The sequence below is a fragment of the Siphateles boraxobius genome, unplaced genomic scaffold, assembly GCF_051911475.1.
Source record: "Siphateles boraxobius isolate OS27281-9 unplaced genomic scaffold, OSU_SipBor_1 125, whole genome shotgun sequence".
NCBI lineage: Eukaryota > Metazoa > Chordata > Actinopteri > Cypriniformes > Leuciscidae > Siphateles > Siphateles boraxobius.
The window spans coordinates 966,986-989,586 of NW_027508728.1; the positions used below are offsets into that span (position 1 = coordinate 966,986).

General features: G+C 45.3%; 1 protein-coding gene across 2 annotated transcripts; it reads left to right on the forward strand.

The window, feature by feature from the left end:
* The first annotated feature begins 491 nt into the window (after positions 1 to 491).
* On the forward strand, positions 492 to 21,765 carry macroh2a1 (macroH2A.1 histone). 2 transcript variants are annotated; one of them, XM_077224944.1, is made up of 9 exons: positions 492 to 634; positions 1,553 to 1,728; positions 6,005 to 6,111; positions 6,381 to 6,572; positions 7,687 to 7,767; positions 12,456 to 12,546; positions 19,145 to 19,234; positions 19,641 to 19,815; positions 21,355 to 21,765. In XM_077224944.1, exons 2-9 carry the CDS (start codon positions 1,557 to 1,559, stop codon positions 21,518 to 21,520), a joined length of 1,074 nt encoding a protein of 357 aa, XP_077081059.1. In that variant the 5' UTR covers positions 492 to 634; positions 1,553 to 1,556; the 3' UTR covers positions 21,521 to 21,765. The 2 variants fall into 2 exon arrangements, with proteins under 2 accessions (XP_077081059.1, XP_077081051.1); XM_077224936.1 differs by lacking the exon at positions 492 to 634 and adding an exon at positions 714 to 827.
* Positions 21,766 to 22,601: the final 836 nt, after the last annotated feature.

The window sequence follows — 22,601 nt, forward strand, 5'->3', positions numbered from 1 at the left end:
CAAAGATTGGTTCTAATAAATATAATTTTAAACAGGATGGGACGATAGTTCATGGTTTTTGGCGCCTTCATATTCACATATGGCCCAACATTAAGTTCCAGGGATTCCTCATAGTCCAAGAGCCTTGTTTAAGAGGCCCAGTGTAGGCTATGGGACACATATATTACAGCATTAATAAACATTTGTTTTAATTGTTATTGGGTTTTCTGAACCAAACTGTATTGCGCGGCCTTAAACCCCAAGCCCCCCCGGGCTTCTGGTAGTGAAGGGCCCCTGGGCACTGGCCCCATAGGCCCCGTCAGTAATCATCCCTGGGAATGTTGTGCTTTCGAAAAATTAAGCCTAAACGGAGCAAATACAGCGACTACAGAAAATACAGCGATAATCAAACGTAACGCATGTATCAAATGGAAATGTGACGCATATTTATCAACTGTTTTACGCAACACTTTTATAGCAGATGTCATTTGACTTGTGGACGCGCGCCGCTGGGCGATCGGTCAGGCGCGTGCTCGTCTCTTGCGCGCGCTCTCTGCTGATCGGCTGTGTGTGGATCGCGCTGTGGATTGTGTGTGTCGGATGCTATTTGAGCTGGTGTCGCTGTAGTGGACTGAACTCGGACACACTCTCTACTGTAAGACATCAAGTGTCATCAGTGCATGTGCTGCTTTAACACACTTTCAGGAGACTGTCGCGCGCTGCTCGCTCACTGACGGACGGACGCAGTTCCGCGGCCGCGACTCAGGAAGTTCCAGTTTATAATCATTGGAACAAACCAAAACATCGCTTTACCTTTATGTGTCGCAGAATGAGACTCGCGTTATGATGTAAACACAGGCACAGTGATTCTATTTCTAATCTGATCACGTAAACTCAAAACAGCGCGTTCATTTACAGTGTCGTCAGTTCTATTTTTAAACGAAACCCGATGCTTATAAATATCTTAATGTTAATTCTGTATTGTATCAAACTCCCTATAGTTGTTCTTATGTAAAAACTCCCACATTTATTCAGCTTTTCAATACAGAATACAAATATATATGTCATAGCTTCTAATCTATTATTGTTTGAATCTTAAAGGGACAGTTCACCCAAAAATGAAAATTATGTTGTTATTATTTACTCACTCTCAAGTTGTCCCAAACCTGAATGAATATTTTTCTTCTGCTGAACACAGAGGAAGATATTTTGAAGAATATGGGTAACCAAACAGATTTTTGATCACCATTGACTATTTATTTTTTCATATGGAAGTCAATGGGTGTGTTCAACTGTTACCAACAATTCTTCAAAATATCTTCCTTTGTCAATGATGACAGAATTTTCATTTCTGTGTGAACCCTCCCTTTAAATAATTATAATTAGATTAGCACATTACTTTTTTTATTTGCACAAACAGATTTTTGAAGGCTTGTTTTGTTCTTGAATCAATATTCAGTTCCAGCACACTTTGGTGGTTATAATGCAAAATGAACAAAATATACTATTGGCTTTTTTATAGCAGAATTTGAATTTGTCTGATAGTTTGCATCATTGATTCTGTTATTTTCAGCATCATGTCCAGCCGGGCTGGGAAGAAGAAGCTCAGCAGGTCGTCGCGCTCCGCCAGGGCTGGAGTGATCTTCCCCGTCGGCCGGATGCTGCGCTACATCAAGAAGGGGCTTCCCAAATACAGGATTGGTGTCGGAGCTCCGGTTTACATGGCTGCGGTGCTGGAATACCTGACCGGTAGGACGAGTCTCTTATTCTCATCAGTGTATTCTCATCCTCCTGTCAGTGCACTTCATTAGAAGTCCTAAAGTGAGACACAATGGACAGTGTTCTCTGTAGGGTTAGGTAATACATTTTATTTGTGATCATCAGAAACTACAGAGAACATTTTGTATGCTCCACTATCCCTGCGAACAGTGAACGTTCTAAGAAAGGTTCTCTCAAAGTTATAAACAAACGTTCTTCCAGTAACAGTAAAAATCCACCCACTCCTCTTTTTAAATCCCCATAAATCATAAACAGTGTCTCAGTATAAGCTGTTTGCAGATTGTAGCTTTTGTGACGTCACATATGCTTAGGCCCCACCCATGACTGCTGACAGACCCCGCCCTATTAGCATAGATCCCGCCCATAACTGCTGACAGACTCCGCCCTATTCGCATAGACCCCGCCCTCAGTGAGCTGTACACAGTCCGCCATGTTCATCTCCTCACCAGAGCGTTTAACAGCAGAGTAAGTTTAACAGTCGTTCAAGTAAGAAAGGTATTCATATTAAAGCTACTAAAGTTATTCAGTCAAGAGCAGTGAGGGGTTTTCTGTTTTTCTTTTGTTGTTTGATTCATATTAACAGCATATACTGTATAGCAGTAGGTTCTGTATATTACGCTGCTGTCACTTTAATACACAGATCTAACATAGTCAAGTCACCTTTATTTGTACAGCGCTTTTTACAATTCAGATTATTTCAAAGCAGCTTTACAGAGATAACAGGAAAATAATGCAACACATTTTGTTTCTAGAAGAAAATAGCGTCACAGTCCAGCTTAAGTTCAGTGATGGTTCATTTTTGTTATAAAAAAGTTTTTAATTTAGTTAATTTATATATATAGCCGCTCTGGAGAAAACATCTCAGGTTATGACTGTGACCTTGTTTATTTATATATATAAACAATATATACAAGGGGAGCCTGGAGAACATGTCAACAACTTATCGTCTGAAGGGACTGTTCAGCGGGCATCCCCGAGGCATCCTTTCAAAAGGGAACTCGCACTGTGTCGATAAGATGCTTTGGGAAACGATATACCAACGCCACCATGCTGAGGGGAGTGCATGCCAAATTATGGCTGTGACAAAAACATCAAAGATGGTTTCACTGAAATGCCAAAACACTCCCCCTTCTGGTCACATACAGGTTATCAGTGACAGTATTCCCTACGGCCACTGCCCAAGATATAAGCCTCAAAGGCTTGGAACCAGTAGCTTCCATGGAAGGGGGTCCAAAAGGAGTCCCGTCCAGTCACTTTCTCAGGGGGACATGAAGTCAACCCCACATGCCACCAGGGAGGCTGAACTGGTCTAATTTACTGACGTAGTCTTGCCAACAACCCGTCTGTCTCCTAAACAGAGTCTGTAACATATTTCGCCTCACTTGTGGAGGCATCCGATAAGGATGACTGCAGATAGTGGCAGTAATCGCTCATAAACCGGATCATAGAGACGGTCATCCTGGAGAGTAGAACTCAGCATAGCACTTCTAACCCTTGCAAACGAGGGGAGTAACTCTACTCGATCCTGGATCTGCACAGTGCTTCAGGGTCCTGTGGAGGCTGGGCACGCTGAAAGGGACCCTATTAAGGGGAGCGCCTTCAGCTCTAAGGTTTACATTGCCAACAGGCAGTGTACTCAGCAGAAGTGCTATCGACCCTTTAAATCAAGGGAAGTACAATCTTACGCTACCGGACTATCGGGGAGGCCTACTGTACGGCCTACAGCTTCGAAAGTCACGGGCGTCAGCCCACGCAGTGCTTTGGCTCTAAGGGAGCATACTCAACCATCCCAAAGTGGAGGGAGCAACTAATCTGTCTCAACCTGAGCCTGGGTGGTGAAAGAGTGATATCATACAAGCTATGGGTAGCAAAGTATTCTAAATAATGACCCTAACAAGGGTAGCACTATCAACATGACCCTGAGGAATGTGTTAGGATCAAGGCCTACTATCTTGGTAAATGGAGGTCACAGTAAGTGGCCGACAACATTCAACCTTATGACTTTAGTGCTTTTATTCAAAGGGCTCAGCTGAAAAAATCCTATTTCAATTTTAAGATCTAGCTGGATAAACTATCTACAATACTCTGCTCTAAAGGGCGGAGGCCTGAGCACTGCTTCTTACTTTCTAGAGAAAAAGGCCTGACAACGTCCATGAGATATCTACATGGGAGGCTTTTTAAAGATAGCCTGCTATCTACCCTGTAACACCACTAGCATTTTTAAACCTAATGCAAAAGGCGGGCCTTGGCTAGACGACACTTTTAGTAAGAGGAGGCCAGTACTAGGAAAAACTAGATTTACAGGAATAAAATCTCCTGATGGCCTATAGCTCTTAAGGAACCTACACTTAGTTACTGAGAGGCTCAAGGCGAGAATGCTTAGCAGTCCGCCACCATTTTCCTAGTTACTAAGCCTAAGCCAGATATCGAGGAACGAATATTATATGACTGAAGTTCAGAGCTATAATCTCAAAACGACTCTCAAAGTGAGAGGAGACCTGCTGCTCTAGTATAAGGTGGCTATCCAGGTGGCCCGACGAGGGCCAAATGCTTGACTCTAGTTTATCTGGAGCTTGACAGAGCGGTGGCCTCAGTAGAATAACTCCCGCTAGGGAGGAAGCCATCTCACACAAAATATCTGTTTGATGCTCAGACGAAAGGCGGCCTCACTAGAGAATGTTCCATATAATAAAGCCAACCTGTTCACTACTACAGATTGGCACTACCCACTACATAAGCCTGCCGACTCTAACATAAGAGTCAATTGTGGCATCGACACTGTAGCAATGTTCAGGGAAGAAGGAGGCGGGAACCGGCGAACAATCAAAATAAACTTTATTTAAAATAAACAAATCAAAATACCGCCAGCAGCCCCTCGCGGACGACTGCTGGCTTCCGAAAATAAATAAAACTGCCAGCAGCCCCTCATGGACGACTGCTGGCTAAAATAAAATACAAATACAAACACACATCTAAAATACAGGCCTGTTCCTCTCTCGATCATCAACGTCGTCGCTCCTCCATTATGCTTCCGCTCCTCCGTGAGAGATGCAAGACCGGTGTGCTTCACAGGTGCTGCTCATTAGCAATCGCACCACCGGCCTCACGCCGTTCTCTCACGTCCCTCGGCCGTCCTGTTCGCCACATACCCCCATCGCCCCTCACAGGCCGGGGGGGCACCCACGAGCCTGTGCCTACTCCACCCCGGCGGCGGGGATCCCTGGGGGGTATGGACCGACAAGCCGAGGGAAACGGAGACGGAAGCATGAGGAGCGACAGATCGAGAAAGGGGAGAGAGGAGAAGAAAAAAAACAAAAACTTGGTCCGGTTCCCACAACGCGCAGCCATCTGGTCCCCCACCAGCTGGGCGATCTCCTATGCTTCCGCTCCTCCGTGAGAGATGCGAGACCGGTGTGCTACTCAGGTGTTGCTCATTAGCAATCGCACCACCGGCCTCGCGCCGTTCTCTCACGTCCCTCGGCCGTCCCTCGCCACAGACACATACCCGTGTTGGCGCATCCCCTCAACATAAGCGTATTTTGTGCGCTGATGTTAATGAATGCGCGCTGACTATGGGTTCTTCCATGCCTTTTCGATCTCGTTGTGTAGATCGGGCAGGAACGGAAGGCTCACGAGAGCTGGAGTGTTTCAAAACACCCTCCAGTGTGTTTTCAAGTCTGCCACGAGCGGTCTCTTCCCTCACACACTCCAACGGCAGTTGTTATAGAAAGTGTTCCCAGTTCCGCCTGACCTAATTTATCCAGACTATATATAATAGATATAGAAAATGATTGCTTTGCGCAGGGGCGCGAGAAGATGTTTTAGGTTCACCACATCCGAATAAGAAACAATATTGAGTGTATAAAACACATCAAAACTCCACGAATCACAGCAGGCGTATCGGTGAGAACACTCGTTCAAACCGCAGACACACACCGGGACATCACATTTCTGATATTATTGAGACTGCTCGCGATCGTAATGTAACGGTCTACGGGACATGAATTAAGCCTTTAAATAAAAGGGGTATTGATCTGTTTACACTGTCATATACAGTAAAAGAGCCTGAACAGCAACAGGAAATATAAATTAACACAAAGTAGCTGCCCTACTTCACGCAATTAATTATTATTTCAAACACAGGCTTGTACAGAACGTTCTGGGTCTCGTGGATCAAAGTGCATTGTGGGAAACACAGTGCCAGAGTATTTCCCACAGTGAAGCTCTTTCTGCATTGTTCTTTCAGCTGAAATCCTGGAGCTGGCGGGAAATGCAGCCAGAGACAACAAGAAGGGCCGTGTGACGCCCAGACACATCTTACTGGCCATCGCCAACGACGAGGAGCTCCATCAGGTAGATTATATCACATCTATTCTAGACGGCTTCTTTTGGGCACCAGTGGCACTTGAATGGTCAGATCAGACAACGACAAACATGCAAAAACACAAGCCTGTTTCACACTCCATGGTAAAACATATGCTGTAATATAATGTGAACTGAGCAAACAATAACTCATTTATTTAATTATTGGCACCGGCAAGGTAAGTACCATTTTGACCACTTTCCCGACGGGCCGGTGGAATAAAGTCCTAAAAGGATGTGTTTTGGATGTGTCTGTGCAGCTGCTGAAGGGTGTGACCGTCGCTGCCGGCGGAGTCTTACCCAACATCCACCCAGAGCTGCTGTCCAAGAAGAGGAGCTCCAGAGGAAAGCTGGAGGCCGTCATCACTCCTCCGCCAACTGAGAACAAGACCAAGACTGTCAAAAAAGCAGTTGTCAAGAAACTGGCCACCAAAAAGTCCACACGAGTAAAGGTACTCACTGAACACTGGCCAATCCATTTATTCACTAACCACCCACTAACTAGTTTAAGCAGGCGAAATCAGCACTGTCATTCATTCCCATGCCAGCTTGTTTCCTTTATCTGTAAACTAGGCTCGATGCAGATCCAGTTTGCCTGGTTACTGAACGTGTGTAAAAGGAATGTTTGTGTCCACTTTCTAGTGATCATGCCAGCCGATGATGATCAAATGATGAGCATTATAACCCGAAGTGCACTTTCATCATTAACTCGTGGACCGGATGCAAAAGCTGTTTAATATCCTTACATTCAGCATTAGCGAAGCCATTCAGTATCAGAGACATCAGACGACTCTCTGCTCATCTTATTATTGGCTGCTTTGAAAGTCTCGCCGAGGAATAAGAGTCTTAGACAAACCAGCGGCTATTTTAAAAAAAAAAGTGGCTGTGATGCGCCACACATTACGTAATCACGTTGAAAGGTCACACGTGTGTGTTCCGGTACAAAAAGGAAGAGTAGAGCAAAAAACGAGCTTTTTTTTAAATGGCGTTTGACTTAGAGAAGATAAGTTTTCCTTTGAGTTTTCCGCGTACATGCGAAAACATTGTCAAAAATGATCCTCATTCACACGTACTGGTGAAAACGACTAAAAACCCTGTATTCTGCTGCCAGGCCATTAGATGACGATGAAACGCTATAGACTGAACATGTAATACGCATGTGCATGATGTCATCATCTTCAGAGATTCATTTTTCTGTTGTTTACACAGAGACCGTTTTCAAAAGTTTGCATTTTCAGGTACCCAAAACATCGTTGTTGTGTAAATGAGCAGCCAAAATTCATAAAAAGTTTTTCGCTTTTAGTTGAAAAAGGTGTCATGTGAACAGCCCCTTAGTCTTTGCACATTCGCTTAGTAAACACTTGGTCAGTTCTTCCACCCAAGTCACGCGGGACCTTTCCAAGACGGGCATTTGTGCTTAAAAAGTATATACATTTTTATTTGTTTTAGAAAATGGCCGATTGTAAATTATCAGGAAAATGTTTATTCTGCGTTGAACTAATGATTTAGGGAAGTACAGTATGATTATGTATATTCAGCAGCACAAGTTTGCTGTTGTTGTGACAGAGACGGACTGCTGATGCGGACGGCGCACCGGCTGATGGATTCACTGTCCTCTCTTCCAAAAGTTTATTCCTCGGACAGAAGGTACAAAACCCTTTATTAAACTCTTCTCTTACTGTAGTACAGTGGTGTCCAAACTCAGAGTTCAGCTCCAGCGTCTAGTTTGGCTAGTAAGCCTTGATTAGCTGGATCAGGTGTGTGTAACTGGGGTTAACTCCTCAGGACAGTGACTGACTGCTATAGTAACTGTTCAGATGCTCTTTTCCTCAAAATTATTTGTTTTCTCCTCCTGTTGTTCTGCTGAGACTAGCTGCTAAAATCCAAATCCTGATTTATGAAACATCTCTATATTAGGGGTGCAATTATTCACTTGTTTCCTCGCATACATCGATCTTGAAATGTGAATTGAAATGAGTTATTTGTTTTGACGTACGCATTAACATGCATTCATATGAAATGCATTCATAAAAACACAGAATCAAAACATTAATTGATTAAATCGAATTTCATTCTGAATCTTGAATCGATTCACACCTACAAGCTACAGATTTATTGCATTAATGCATGAATAATCCAGAAAGTTGAAACGCTGCATTTTACACACACTGTATGAGATGTTCATTCTTGCACGTGCATTTTTACTCCAGAGACGCTCTTTTTTAAAAAGAAAGTTCCCTTATTTTTCCATTATCACAATGAAGTGAATTTTGCATGTTACTGAGTAGATGCTGCTGTTGTTGTCCTGTTATCAGACCCTGTTTAGGGAGGTGGACTGTTTGCCTTTATATTTATAGGACAGTGTAGTGCACAGATACAGGAAAGTAGGGGCAGGTGATAAAGGGCACTTTCTAAAGATAATGCACACATTGCTGTCCAATTCTATTAACTGACTGTAATTGTACAAAATTGCAATTGTCATACAACCCTGTAACCACACGCTCTCAATTGACCCTCAGTTTGAAGGGCCCCTCAATGCTTTCTGACCCAATAATAATAATATTAACAAATATTATGTAGTGCCTGTATATGGGAGGGTTTGTCTACTAGTGATGGGAGAAAAGAAGCTCTGAATCAGTTGCACCAATTGCTTCGTAAAAGTATTCCCTGTTTCAAAACGCTCTAAACACCGCGCTGGCGACACGTGCTAGTCGAAACTCAAGCATACCAATGTCACATTTTTTCATGAAAGTGTAATTTATTAAATGTAATCTACAAATAATTAAATACCATTACATTTTAAGGTTCTGTACAATTGCTTGGCAAACTAGATGAATAGAAGCAATTAACTGTCATTTTTTTAATATATACGCTTTAACATTGATATTCGTAAATTTAATTTAAAATTAACCTACTGTCACGTAACGTGGTATCAAAGCTCACAAAGACAATGAATACACAGAATAACCTTCAATATGAACATGCAGGAGATATTCAGGAGAAACAGCATTGACATTAACACAAACATTGACGAGAACAGACAGAGAACACAGGGTTTAATAATCAGGAGAACTAACAAGATGATTGACAGAACAGGTGAAAATAATGACTAATTAGACACAGTAGGAAAACTAGGACCCATTGGTCCGGAGTGATCTCTCTCTCCCGGTTCTAGTGATCTCTTCCTTCACCAGAACCCGTGTGGCAGCTCGTGCGCCGGTACCTTAAGAGGCAGGGTAGGACCGCACCAGCCAATTATTATATCTTTCTTTAACTGGAACGTAAAGTCCACACTAGAGGTGTAGTCACGACTAGCTAGTTTGTAACTAACTCTATCGGTTGCAGTTAGTGGGTCATTAACTCTCCATAAAGTAATCTACCTTCAATGATCCAATAGAAGCCTTCACATACGCGAGCAAAAGTTGTGTTCAAATGCATGAATTTCAGTTTATCCTTTACTCTAACTTCTTTTGCCTCACATAACTAGCGGTAAAAAAAAAGTTTCCATCAAAATACGACTGTACTTAACACAATAGGTATTTTTATGTTTAAATATCATTCGAAACTGTATTTGAAATTAAAATGCATCAATAAATATTGATTCTAGAGCTGCACGATTCTGGATAAATTGATAATCACAATTTTATCAAACAGAGATTACAATTCTCCCAGGATTCTGAACAGACAACTAAGATAAATTACATAATTTACTAAAGGTTCTGACAAAATTGTTAATTGCTGAAGTGCAGTCTATTTAAAATGTTTAATCTGAATTATTTCTAAAAAAGAACATTTTTCATTTGAATGAATGATTCAATGACAAATACATTTTTAACAGTCATGTGTCGCCACCTACTGGTGTAACGATGTAATTGATATAATCGTTATTTAAAGCCCCAAGTTACTTTCAAAGGGTGATTTTTCTTTATTTTAATCACTTCCGTAGACATCAGTGATTATATCTGAACTATAAACTTTTATCACAGTACTGTGATAATAAGAATATTTGTAACAGAGAAACAACGATACTGTGGGGTTGAAAAGCTGTTTCATATCCATACATGATAACTCAGCGGCAGCGCCAACGTAGATCTGAGTGTTCGGTTTTGTCAAAGCTTTAATAGACACAGGCGAATCATTGCCATTTTGCAGGGCAAAAATATTTAGTAGTGCGTAAGTTGAAACTTAATGCTTATTAATGTCAAAACTAGGCTAAGTTGTAGCTTGAGCACAGCTGGTCTAGCCTAGGATGAGCTCTTGCTCTCTCCACGTGCATCTGCACCACTGGATAAAGGCCAGGGCAGGGGAACAGCGGCAGGTTCCTGTGAAGTAAAGATAGCTGGCGGGGAACCAGCAGAACACTGGAAAGGGGACATCCCAGTGCTCACACAGGAGTGTGTAGTGTGCGTCGTCTGCCCAGGAGAGCGGCTGGACGCCGTGAATCTGCTCCAGATCCTGGTCACCTCGCTCGGACTGCGGCTGGGAGACGTCACACTCACTGAAGCACTGATCTCACTACAGGACTCCTGCCAGAAATGCCTTCAGCAGTTTTCAGGTGTCGATGGAAGTGCTTTAAACTGGTTTCTAAATTTCGCTGTTTCGAGTTCTCATCTGCGTTGAATCAGCCCGTTTTGACTGGCGTTCCCCAGGGGTCTGTACTGGCTCCTGTACGGTTTTCCTTGTGTCTGCTTCCGTTAGGTAGTGTACTTTAGAGCAACGGGATATCCTTTCATTGTTATGCTGATGATACCCAGATTTATTTATTATTGAAAAGAATCAGGGAAATGCAGTCACATCTCTGTTGGCCTGTCTAAGGATCTAAAAGTGTGGATGTTTTTACTTTTTTTTAAGCTTAATTGAAACTAAAACTGAGTTCGGGAGTGACAATTATATTAACATATATACACTAGTTTAATTCCACAAATGTTAAATTTTATGTTTTTGTATGTTTCTAAAGCCCCTTTCACACAGAGATTCCGGAAAATACACGGATAAAGTGACCCGGGATTTGACCCGGGTTCGTTTGACTTTGGTTCATTCACACTGCCAGTGATTTTCCGGAATCAGAGAGTGCGTTCACACACAACCCGTAAAAATCCCATAAAGACACGTGACATCGATGGGACATGTAATGTCTCAGCGGCGTCTATAGTTTGCTTATGAGCTGCGATTTCTCTCTCGGGAAACCACGCTTGAGCATTTTTTTCTGTGATTCGATCATAAACTAGCGCATTACGTACCGTTTCACTGCTTTCACCTCACTTCAGCGTCATCATTACGACACGGCATTAGTTATGGCTTTTGTTCACACAGCGCGCGTTCCGGGTCTGATCCCGGCAATGTTACTAGGTCCCCAACCCAGCATCAATCCCGGGTCATGTTTGCGTTCACACAGAAGGTGTTCTGGCAATTTCCCGGGATCAACACGCTGTGTGAAAGGAGCTTAAGAAATATATCACACAAATGGAAGTATTTAGACATGTTTTGGTAACTTTAATTTAGGCAGATTTGTAAACCTCTGAATTAACAGGAAAACGGCCTATGTGATATTTAGTTTTCCCTCTTATGGTTCAGCAAAACACAGTTGGATACAGCAAAAGTCCAGTCAGCTTTATTTCTACAGTGCCATACAGTACAGATTATTTCAAAGCAGCTTCACAGTGATAAATAGGAAAATAACAGAATCGATGCAAACTTCATCAAATACAAAACAAATTATTCTGTAAAGCAGTTCTAAAAAACAGTAGTCATTCAGTTCAGTTCAATAAAAGTAAAAGTGTAAAGTTCATCAATTTTGAAACAAGTTAAATTCAGCTGTACAGCAGCTCTACTGAAGATAATAGAGTTATTATTCTGATCAATTCAGTGTCAATATTGCAAAATTATGAAACAAAGTTGAATCGGCTAAAAGCGGCTCTGGAGAAAACAGTGATGTCATCATCCTTCAAGTTTCTTCTTGCATCATCTTTCCTGCGAGCTGCATTGAGGTTGTGTTTTTCTGAGCTCAGTTTGTAGAGTACGGCCAGCTGTTGTTAACCGTTCTGCTTTACTCTTCAACCCTGGTGCATGATCTCTGCAGCTCGATCTCTATCACTGACCTGACCGCCCCCCCCCCCCCCAGTCTTCTTTCAAACGCTGTAGATCGAGCCATGTGTCAGATGTTTCAGGATTCAGTCAGTGTGTGTGTGTGTGTGTGTGCTTCTCAATAGATGGCAGTGTCTCCCTTTCTACTTTTCTCTTCTATATTCCGGGCAGTTTTTGTCTCCTCATCATGGTTTCACCACATTGTACACTGCATTTGTCTCTCACTGTATTTGTTTGCCTGTTGTTTTTAGCTGCAAGTTGTGCAAGCTGATATTGCCACCATCGAAAGTGAAGCCGTTGTTCACCCGACCAACTCCACCTTCTACATGGGTGGTGAAGTAGGTAAAGGAGCCTGTCTCCCGTAGCAGATCCGCAGTCAAAACCACAGCTCTGACACCAGGACCGCACAAAAATACTAAAGCACTTTCTAATAACAATATTTGCTCAGTGACACAATGAATACAGAAGGTGTCTAAAACAGCACACTGTGTTCATGCTTGGATCTGGCCTGATTTAATGGATGTAGTGCTGGAGTTTCACGGCTGTGGTTGAGTACTTTTGGGTAATGCTTTACTTTCTATTTGGATTGCTGTGGCAATTATTTCATGTTAATATTGTTCTGTCATCTTGCTTTTTGTGTCTAAACTTTGAATTCTCTTTTTTCATATACTTCTTTTCCCTTCACTGATTCCTGTTCCCAAAAAACTCTATCCAGTTTTATATGTAACCCAACTTTTTAATATTAATAATCATGTTTTATTGAAAACGTTTCTGAATGTTTTCTGAACATTTGTAAAGAATGTAAAAAAAATAAAATTATTTAGTCAAACCAAAATGTTCCAGGTAAAATAATATTTTTGTGCTGATATTTTGAGAACATTATTGGACACCATAAAGCTCTGAACAAATGTTCTATTACCGTTACTGGAAGAACGTTTGTTCATAACCTTGAGAGAACGTTTGCTGGGTAAGGGATCAGAAGAAGAAGCATGTTCACCATTCTCTCATCATTTACTCACCTGCATCTCGTCACAAACCCATATGATGTTTTTATGATGTAGAATAGAGAAGAAGAAACTTATTTTCCTGAAACACTCGCATAAACTCAAATAAAGCTCCTCGAGGCACGTCACAGCAGGACTGTCAAATATCATTGGTTTTGAAAACATTCACACATTTGAATGTTTTGAATTGGACATAAGCGTGAATGAGATTTAGAGCTACAACAGAAGGAAAGATTCTCAGTGAATAATGACGTAAATGTGTGTTCGTCACATAAAGCATCACTGTCTTCAAAAGTCTTGCAGAATATACAGTCGAGTGGACAACTTTTGTTTGGAGCGTCACAGTGTCGGTCCACATTCATATTTGTGTATGAAAAACATCTGTGTTCCACATAAATCAAGCATAAAGGTTTGGAGTGACATGAGAGTGAGTAAATGAAGACAGAATGGGTATTTTTGAGTTTAACTTTAACTCTTCATGTGTCTAAAGCTGGCGTCACTCGAGCCAAAACAACTCGTTACTGATGGGACATTTGTATAGTAATTACTTGGGCGTTTCAACTAAACGAGTTCCGGTCAGAGAGTAACGCAGTCGCTTTAAACGAGTGCCGGTCAGAGCCGCACGCCGTCGCTTTAAACGAGTGCCGGTCAGAGCCGCACGCCGTCGCTTTAAACGAGTGCCGGTCAGAAACTCACGCCGTCGCTTTAAACGAGTGCCGGTCAGAAACTCACGCCGTCGCTTTAAACGAGTGCCGGTCAGAGACTCACGCCGTCGCTTTAAACGAGTGCTGGTCAGAAACTCACGCCGTCGCTTTAAACGAGTGCCGGTCAGAGCCGCACGCCGTCGCTTTAAACGAGTGCCGGTCAGAGAGTAACGCAGTCGCTTTAAACGAGTGCCGGTCAGAAACTCACGCCGTCGCTTTAAACGAGTGCCGGTCAGAGACTCACGCCGTCGCTTTAAACGAGTGCTGGTCAGAAACTCACGCAGTCGCTTTAAACGAGTGCCGGTCAGAAACTCACGCCGTCGCTTTAAACGAGTGCCGGTCAGAGACTCACGCCGTCGCTTTAAAAAAGTGCCGGTCAGAGCCGCACGCCGTCGCTTTAAACGAGTGCCGGTCAGAGACACACGCCGTCGCTTTAAATGAGTGCCGGTCAGAGTCTCACGCCGTCGCTTTAAAAAAGTGCCGGTCAGAGACACACGCCGTCGCTTTAAATGAGTGCCGGTCAGAGTCTCACGCCGTCGCTTTAAAAAAGTGCCGGTCAGAGACACACGCCGTCGCTTTAAAGGAGTGCCGGTCAGAGACACACGCCGTCGCTTTAAACGAGTGCCGGTCAGAGTCTCACGCCGTCGCTTTAAGCGAGTGCCGGTCAGAGACTCACGCCGTCGCTTTAAACGAGTGCCGGTCAGAGACTCACGCCGTCGCATTAAACGAGTGCTGGTCAGAAACTCACACAGTCGCTTTAAACGAGTGCCGGTCAGAAACTCACGCCGTCGCTTTAAAAAAGTGCCGGTCAGAGACACACGCCGTCGCTTTAAACGAGTGCCGGTCAGAGACTCACGCCGTCGCTTTAAAAAAGTGCCGGTCAGAGACACACGCCGTCGCTTTAAACGAGTGCCGGTCAGAGACTCACGCCGTCGCTTTAAACGAGTGCCGGTCAGAGACACACGCCGTCGCTTTAAATGAGTGCCGGTCAGAGTCTCACGCCGTCGCTTTAAAAAAGTGCCGGTCAGAGACACACGCCGTCGCTTTAAAGGAGTGCCGGTCAGAGACACACGCCGTCGCTTTAAACGAGTGCCGGTCAGAGTCTCACGCCGTCGCTTTAAACGAGTGCCGGTCAGAGACTCACGCCGTCGCTTTAAACGAGTGCCGGTCAGAGACTCACGCCGTCGCATTAAACGAGTGCTGGTCAGAAACTCACACAGTCGCTTTAAACGAGTGCCGGTCAGAAACTCACGCAGTCGCTTTAAACGAGTGCCGGTCAGAAACTCACGCCGTCGCTTTAAAAAAGTGCCGGTCAGAGCCGCACGCCGTCGCTTTAAACGAGTGCCGGTCAGAAACTCACGCAGTCGCTTTAAACGAGTGCCGGTCAGAAACTCACGCCGTCGCTTTAAACGAGTGCCGGTCAGAGACTCACGCCGTCGCTTTAAACGAGTGCTGGTCAGAGACTCACACCGTCGCTTTAAACGAGTGCCGGTCAGAGACTCACGCCGTCGCTTTAAACGAGTGCCGGTCAGAGACTAACGCCGTCGCTTTAAACGAGTGCCGGTCAGAGCCTCACGCCGTCGCTTTAAATGAGTGCCGGTCAGAGTCTCACGCCGTCGCTTTAAATGAGTGCCGGTCAGAGTCTCACGCCGTCGCTTTAAAACAGTGCCGGTCAGAGACACACGCCGTCGCTTTAAAAAAGTGCCGGTCAGAGACACACGCCGTCGCTTTAAAGGAGTGCCGGTCAGAGACTCACGCCGTCGCTTTAAACGAGTGCCGGTCAGAGACTCACGCCGTCGCTTTAAACGAGTGCCGGTCAGAGACTCACGCCGTCGCTTTAAACGAGTGCCGGTCAGAGACTCACGCCGTCGCTTTAAACGAGTGCCGGTCAGAGACTCACGCCGTCGCTTTAAACGAGTGCCGGTCAGAGACTCACGCCGTCGCTTTAAACGAGTGCCGGTCAGAGTCTCACGCCGTCGCTTTAAACGAGTGCCGGTCAGAGACTCACGCCGTCACTTTAAACGAGTGCCGGTCAGAGACTCACGCCGTCGCTTTAAACGAGTGCCGGTCAGAGACTCACGCCGTCGCTTTAAACGAGTGCCGGTCAGAGACTCACGCCGTCGCTTTAAACGAGTGCTGGTCAGAGACTAACGCCGTCGCTTTAAACGAGTGCCGGTCAGAGACTCACGCCGTCGCTTTAAACGAGTGCCGGTCAGAGACTAACGCCGTCGCTTTAAACGAGTGCCGGTCAGAGACTCACGCCGTCACTTTAAACGAGTGCCGGTCAGAGACTCACGCCGTCGCTTTAAACGAGTGCCGGTCAGAGCCTCACGCCGTCGCTTTAAAGGAGTGCCGGTCAGAGACACACGTCGTCGCTTTAAACGAGTGCCGGCCGGAGACTCACGCCGTCGCTTTAAACGAGTGCCGGTCAGAGACTCACGCCGTCGCTTTAAACGAGTGCCGGTCAGAGCCGCACGCCGTCACTTTAAACGAGTGCCGGTCAGAGCCGCACGCCGTCGCTTTAAACGAGTGCCGGTCAGAGACTAACGCCGTCGCTTTAAACGAGTGCGGTCAGAGACTCACGCCGTCGCTTTAAACGAGTGCCGGTCAGAGACTCACGCCGTCGCTTTAAACGAGTGCCGGTCAGAGCCGCACGCCGTCACTTTAAACGAGTGCCGGTCAGAGCCTCACGCCGTCGCTTTAAACGAGTGCCGGTCAGAGACTCACGCCGTCGCTTTAAACGAGTGCCGGTCAGAGACTCACGCCGTCGCTTTAAACGAGTGCCGGTCAGAGCCGCACGCCGTCGCTTAAAACGAGTGCCGGTCAGAGCCTCACGCCGTCGCTTTAAACGAGTGCCGGTCAGAGACACACGCCGTCGCTTTAAACGAGTGCCGGTCAGAGACACACGCCGTCGCTTTAAACGAGTGCTGGTCAGAGACTCACGCCGTCGCTTTAAACGAGTGCTGGTCAGAGACTCACGCCGTCGCTTTAAACGAGTGCCGGTCAGAGACACACGCCGTCGCTTTAAACGAGTGCCGGTCAGAGACACACGCCGTCGCTTTAAACGAGTGCCGGTCAGAGACTCACGCCGTCGCTTTAAACGAGTGCCGGTCAGAGACACACGCCGTCGCTTTACACGAGTGCCGGTCAGAGACTCACGCCGTCGCTTTAAACGAGTGCCGGTCAGAGACTCACGCCGTCGCTTTAAACGAGTGCCGGTCAGAGCCTCACGCCGTCGCTTTAAACGAGTGCCGGTCAGAGACTCACGCCGTCGCTTTAAACGAGTGCCGGTCAGAGACTCACGCCGTCGCTTTAAACGAGTGCCGGTCAGAGCCGCACGCCGTCGCTTAAAACGAGTGCCGGTCAGAGCCTCACGCCGTCGCTTTAAACGAGTGCCGGTCAGAGACACACGCCGTCGCTTTAAACGAGTGCCGGTCAGAGACACACGCCGTCGCTTTAAACGAGTGCTGGTCAGAGACTCACGCCGTCGCTTTAAACGAGTGCCGGTCAGAGCCGCACGCCGTCGCTTTAAACGAGTGCCGGTCAGAGACACACGCCGTCGCTTTAAACGAGTGCCGGTCAGAGACACACGCCGTCGCTTTAAACGAGTGCCGGTCAGAGACGCACGCCGTCGCTTTAAACGAGTGCCGGTCAGAGACGCACGCCGTCGCTTTAAACGAGTGCCGGTCAGAGCCGCACGCCGTCGCTTTAAACGAGTGCCGGTCAGAGACGCACGCCGTCGCTTTAAACGAGTGCCGGTCAGAGCCGCACGCCGTCGCTTTAAACGAGTGCCGGTCAGAGACACACGCCGTCGCTTTAAACGAGTGCCGGTCAGAGACTCACGCCGTGGCTTTAAACGATTGCCGGTCAGAGACTCACGCCGTCGCTTTAAACGAGTGCCGGTCAGAGCCGCACGCCGTCGCTTTAAACGAGTGCCGGTCAGAGAGTAACGCAGTCGCTTTAAACGAGTGCCGGTCAGAGACACACGCCGTCGCTTTAAACGAGTGCCGGTCAGAAACTCACGCCGTGGCTTTAAACGATTGCCGGTCAGAGACTCACGCCGTCGCTTTAAACGAGTGCCGGTCAGAGACTCACGCCGTCGCTTTAAACGAGTGCCGGTCAGAGCCGCACGCCGTCGCTTTAAACGAGTGCCGGTCAGAGCCTCACGCCGTCGCTTTAAACGAGTGCCGGTCAGAGACGCACGCCGTCGCTTTAAACGAGTGCCGGTCAGAGACTCACGCCGTCGCTTTAAACGAGTGCCGGTCAGAGACTCACGCCGTCGCTTTAAACGAGTGCCGGTCAGAGCCGCACGCTGTCGCTTTAAACGAGTGCCGGTCAGAGACTCACGCCGTGGCTTTAAACGAGTGCCGGTCAGAGACTCACGCCGTCGTTTTAAACGAGTGCCGGTCAGAGCCGCACGCCGTCGCTTTAAACGAGTGCCGGTCAGAGACTCACGCCGTCGCTTTAAACGAGTGCCGGTCAGAGACGCACGCCGTCGCTTTAAACGAGTGCCGGTCAGAGACTCACGCCGTCGCTTTAAACGAGTGCCGGTCAGAGACTCACGCCGTCGCTTTAAACGAGTGCCGGTCAGAGCCGCACGCTGTCGCTTTAAACGAGTGCCGGTCAGAGACTCACGCCGTGGCTTTAAACGAGTGCCGGTCAGAGACTCACGCCGTCGTTTTAAACGAGTGCCGGTCAGAGCCGCACGCCGTCGCTTTAAACGAGTGCCAGTCAGAGACTAACGCCGTCGCTTTAAACGAGTGCCGGTCACAGACTCACGCCGTCGCTTTAAACGAGTGCCGGTCAGAGACTCACGCCGTCGCTTTAAATGAGTGCCGGTCAGAGACTCACGCCGTCGCTTTAAACGAGTGCCGGTCAGAGACTCACGCCGTCGCTTTAAACGAGTGCTGGTCAGAGACTCACGCCGTCGCTTTAAACGAGTGCCGGTCAGAGACTAACGCCGCCGCTTTAAACGAGTGCCGGTCAGAGACTCGCGCCGTCGCTTTAAACGAGTGCCGGTCAGAGACTCACGCCGTCGCTTTAAACGAGTGCCGGTCAGAGACTCACGCCGTCGCTTTAAACGAGTGCCGGTCAGAGACTCACGCCGTCGCTTTAAACGAGTGCCGGTCAGAGACTCACGGTGTCGCTTTAAACGAGTGCTGGTCAGAGACTCACGCCGTCGCTTTAAACGAGTGCTGGTCAGAGACTCACACAGTGGCGTGTCTCTCGCAGGGAATGCTCTGGAGAAGATCGGGGGAAAGGAGTTTGGAGAAGCGGTTCTGGAGCTGCGCAAGAAGAACGGCCCTCTGGAGGTGGCAGGAGGTACTGCGGTTTACACTGAACTCCTGCTGAACAACACATCCAGAGAAAACTATCCAACAAACAGGCTCACATGTAGAAGATATTCCCAAAACAAAATAAATAAATAGGTTAATGGATAAATTACAAGGTCATCCATATATGCCACAGATGCTGTAGATAAACCATTAATTACACTGAACCATGAACTTTCTGAAGTTATAAACACATTCATGCTCAGTTTCAAACATCTGAAATCATCTGTAAGGAAGGATACGTTTGATGAATTTCTGGTTGAGTAAATCTAAGTTATTATAGCTATGAAGAGCTACGATTTGATGAATTCCCTCTTTTATTTAGAGCAATCAAACGCTGTAACTGTGTATAGATATGAGTGTATGACTGATCTGTGAATCTTGGCTCTCCTCAGCCGCCGTGACCTCGGGATTCGGTCTTCCTGCAAAGTTTGTCATCCACTGTAACAGTCCCGGCTGGGGCTCGGATAAGTGTGAGGAGATGCTGGATAAGACTGTGAAGAACTGCCTGGCTCTCGCTGATGAGAAGAAGCTCAAATCTGTGGCCTTCCCTTCCATCGGCAGCGGCAGGTACAGCTTCAGCCCTGAACACCAACATAAATCTGCCTTAATGTTCAATCAACCCATTTAATGCCTCCGGTCACAATAGAGTTAATTTTTTAAGCTTTAAAAATGGTATTGACTGCTGTTTCAGTGCATTTTCTGGCAAATATGGAGAGAATAAAGGGTCTCAATTAAATTAGTGTTGTTTCACATGGTTAGTGCAAAATATCACATGACCAGAGCAGTTTAACTCTTGTTTGCACCATCAGTAGATGATGGCTGCATCAAAGACTCAGTTTAGTAAAGTATGTTATATAAAGACATTACAAAGATTTTTGGTACACATTATCTTTAAGGTGTCTATAGTATTAATATATGAATTCACAATTATTCAGTTTTCTTGAGTGTGGTCATAGAATGAGTAACGGAGCACAAAATGAAGCTTCTGCCATGACCGTCCCAATCCCTAAACTGAACCCTATAGAAGATGAGTGTGCTGAACCGAAGAGGAGAAGCGTGAACATGGATCTGGGAATCTGAAGGATGTGGAGAGATTCTGTATGGAGGAATGATCTCTGATCTCTGGTCAGCTGTTCTCCAAACTCATCCGGCATTATAGGAGGAAACTCAGAGCTGTTCTCTTGGCAAAAGGAGGCTGCAAAAAGTATTTAATAACAGGGAGCCAACAATTATGGCCAGCGTGTTTTGGAGAAAAGCATTTATTTCATAATGTGATTTCCCCCCACTTTCAATTCTTTTACTTCAATGGAAAGGTTAGATTTTTGCGATTTTTTTTAATGAAATATCAAAAGGATAAACAATGCAGATTTATTTTTTACAGACATTTTTTTTATCATATTTACTTGGGGTGTCCACCACTGTATGATTAATAATAACCCTAAAATGAAACATTTATATGCTCCACAAATGTATTAAAATAACGGGGGTTATATAGGCTTTATAAGATTTTTAGCACACTTGTCACAGAATGTCATAAATGGACCTTCTGATGATGTATGCTGGTCTTCTCCAATCACACAGTGCTTAAGCTCCGCCCCTTTCCTACCGTCCAATCCAAGCTCAGGTTCAGATCCGCCTCCTGAACCCCTGTGTGTCATAATCCACTTTTCTCGGATGTATGTCACCATACAAAAGATCTTATTGTGGCTTTAACACAGTAATTGTTAAAGAAAATGAGCCCACTATGCAAACCTGAAATAACGTGATTGTTGCACAATGCACATTTGCTATTTTTTTCACTGTTCGTATTTATATTGTATATTTTAGTGTAAGGGAGACTTGCAAAATAAGAATTTCTTTGTCTGGTAAAAACCATGGTGTTTTACTGTGCATATGACAAATATAAATATATCTTGTATCTTTTAAAACAACAGTAATAATAGATAATTCAAATTGTTTTATAGAGAGATGTTTGTTCAGAGAAAGGATAAAGATCATTTTCAGTTCTCTAAGGGACACATTTGAGATAGCCTTCATTACTTCATTACTAATTTCTAAATGCTGTACCGTTTCCTGAAAGCTGTTCCGTCATTGGTTTGTGTGTAGAAACCGGTTCCCGAAGCAGACGGCGGCTCAGCTCATCCTGAAGGCCATCTCCAGCTACTTCATCACCACCATGTCCTCCTCCATCAAGACGGTGTTCTTCGTGCTGTTCGACAGCGAGAGCATCGGCATCTACGTGCAGGAAATGGCTAAACTCGACGCCAATTGAAGTAGAAATTTCTGTTGATTAAAACTTCTATAGAGAGATAGATAATTTAGGTGGTGATGAAATATGTTTTGGTACTCTATCATAACAGCTACGGTTGTTGCATTCCAGGTGTTTGAAAGTCTTTGATTTATTCTTAATTTTTAACGGTGGGTTTATTGCATTGACATGCACATTTTGCCTGTTGTTGTATCATATCAGAAATGTTAATATGCATAAAGTGTATATAAAATAATTTAAAAAATGAACTGAATTATATGAGTATTATATATAAAAACTGACTAATTGAATTACACTAGTCAACATTTGAAGTGGATCAAAACCTTTCATCAAAGTTATACATGAATTTTGCACAATACCCGTGCTTGTCTTAGACAACTTTGATGAACTTTTTGGTCCCACTTTATATTAAGTGGCTTTAAGTACTATGTACTTACATTGAAATTAATAATTTGATACAATGGACTTATTGTGTACATACATGTTTTTACATTGTACTTATATTTTGAAAATACCGGCATGTAATTACAGCTGTAATTAATTTATGTAATTACATTTGTATTTACACTGTTGACCCTTCCCTTACAGCTTAACCCAACCTTAAACCGACCCAGACCACACACACCTGACCCAAACCTCACCCGTATCACACACACCTGACCCTAACCTTACCCGTATCACACACACCTGACCCTAACCTTACCCGTATCACACACACCTGACCCTAACCTTACCCGTATCACACACACCTGACCCAAACCTTACCCGTATCACACACACCTGACCCTAACCTTACCCGTATCACACACACCTGACCCTAACCTTACCCGTATCACACACACCTGACCCTAACCTTACCCGTATCACACACACCTGACCCTAACCTTACCCGTATCACACACACCTGACCCTAACCTTACCCGTATCACACACACCTGACCCTAACCTTACCCGTATCACACACACCTGACCCTAACCTTACCCGTATCACACACACCTGACCCAAACCTTACCCGTATCACACACACCTGACCCTAACCTTACCCGTATCACACACACCTGACCCTAACCTTACCCGTATCAC

What these genes read in the sequence shown, in the direction of transcription:
- macroh2a1 (XM_077224936.1), top strand. An exon ending in CCCTCTGGAGGTGGCAGGAG is followed by an intron (nt 19,235 to 19,640) that starts GTACTGCGGTTT and finishes GGCTCTCCTCAG; the next exon opens with CCGCCGTGACCTCGGGATTC. An exon ending in CCTTCCATCGGCAGCGGCAG is followed by an intron (nt 19,816 to 21,354) that starts GTACAGCTTCAG and finishes GTTTGTGTGTAG; the next exon opens with AAACCGGTTCCCGAAGCAGA.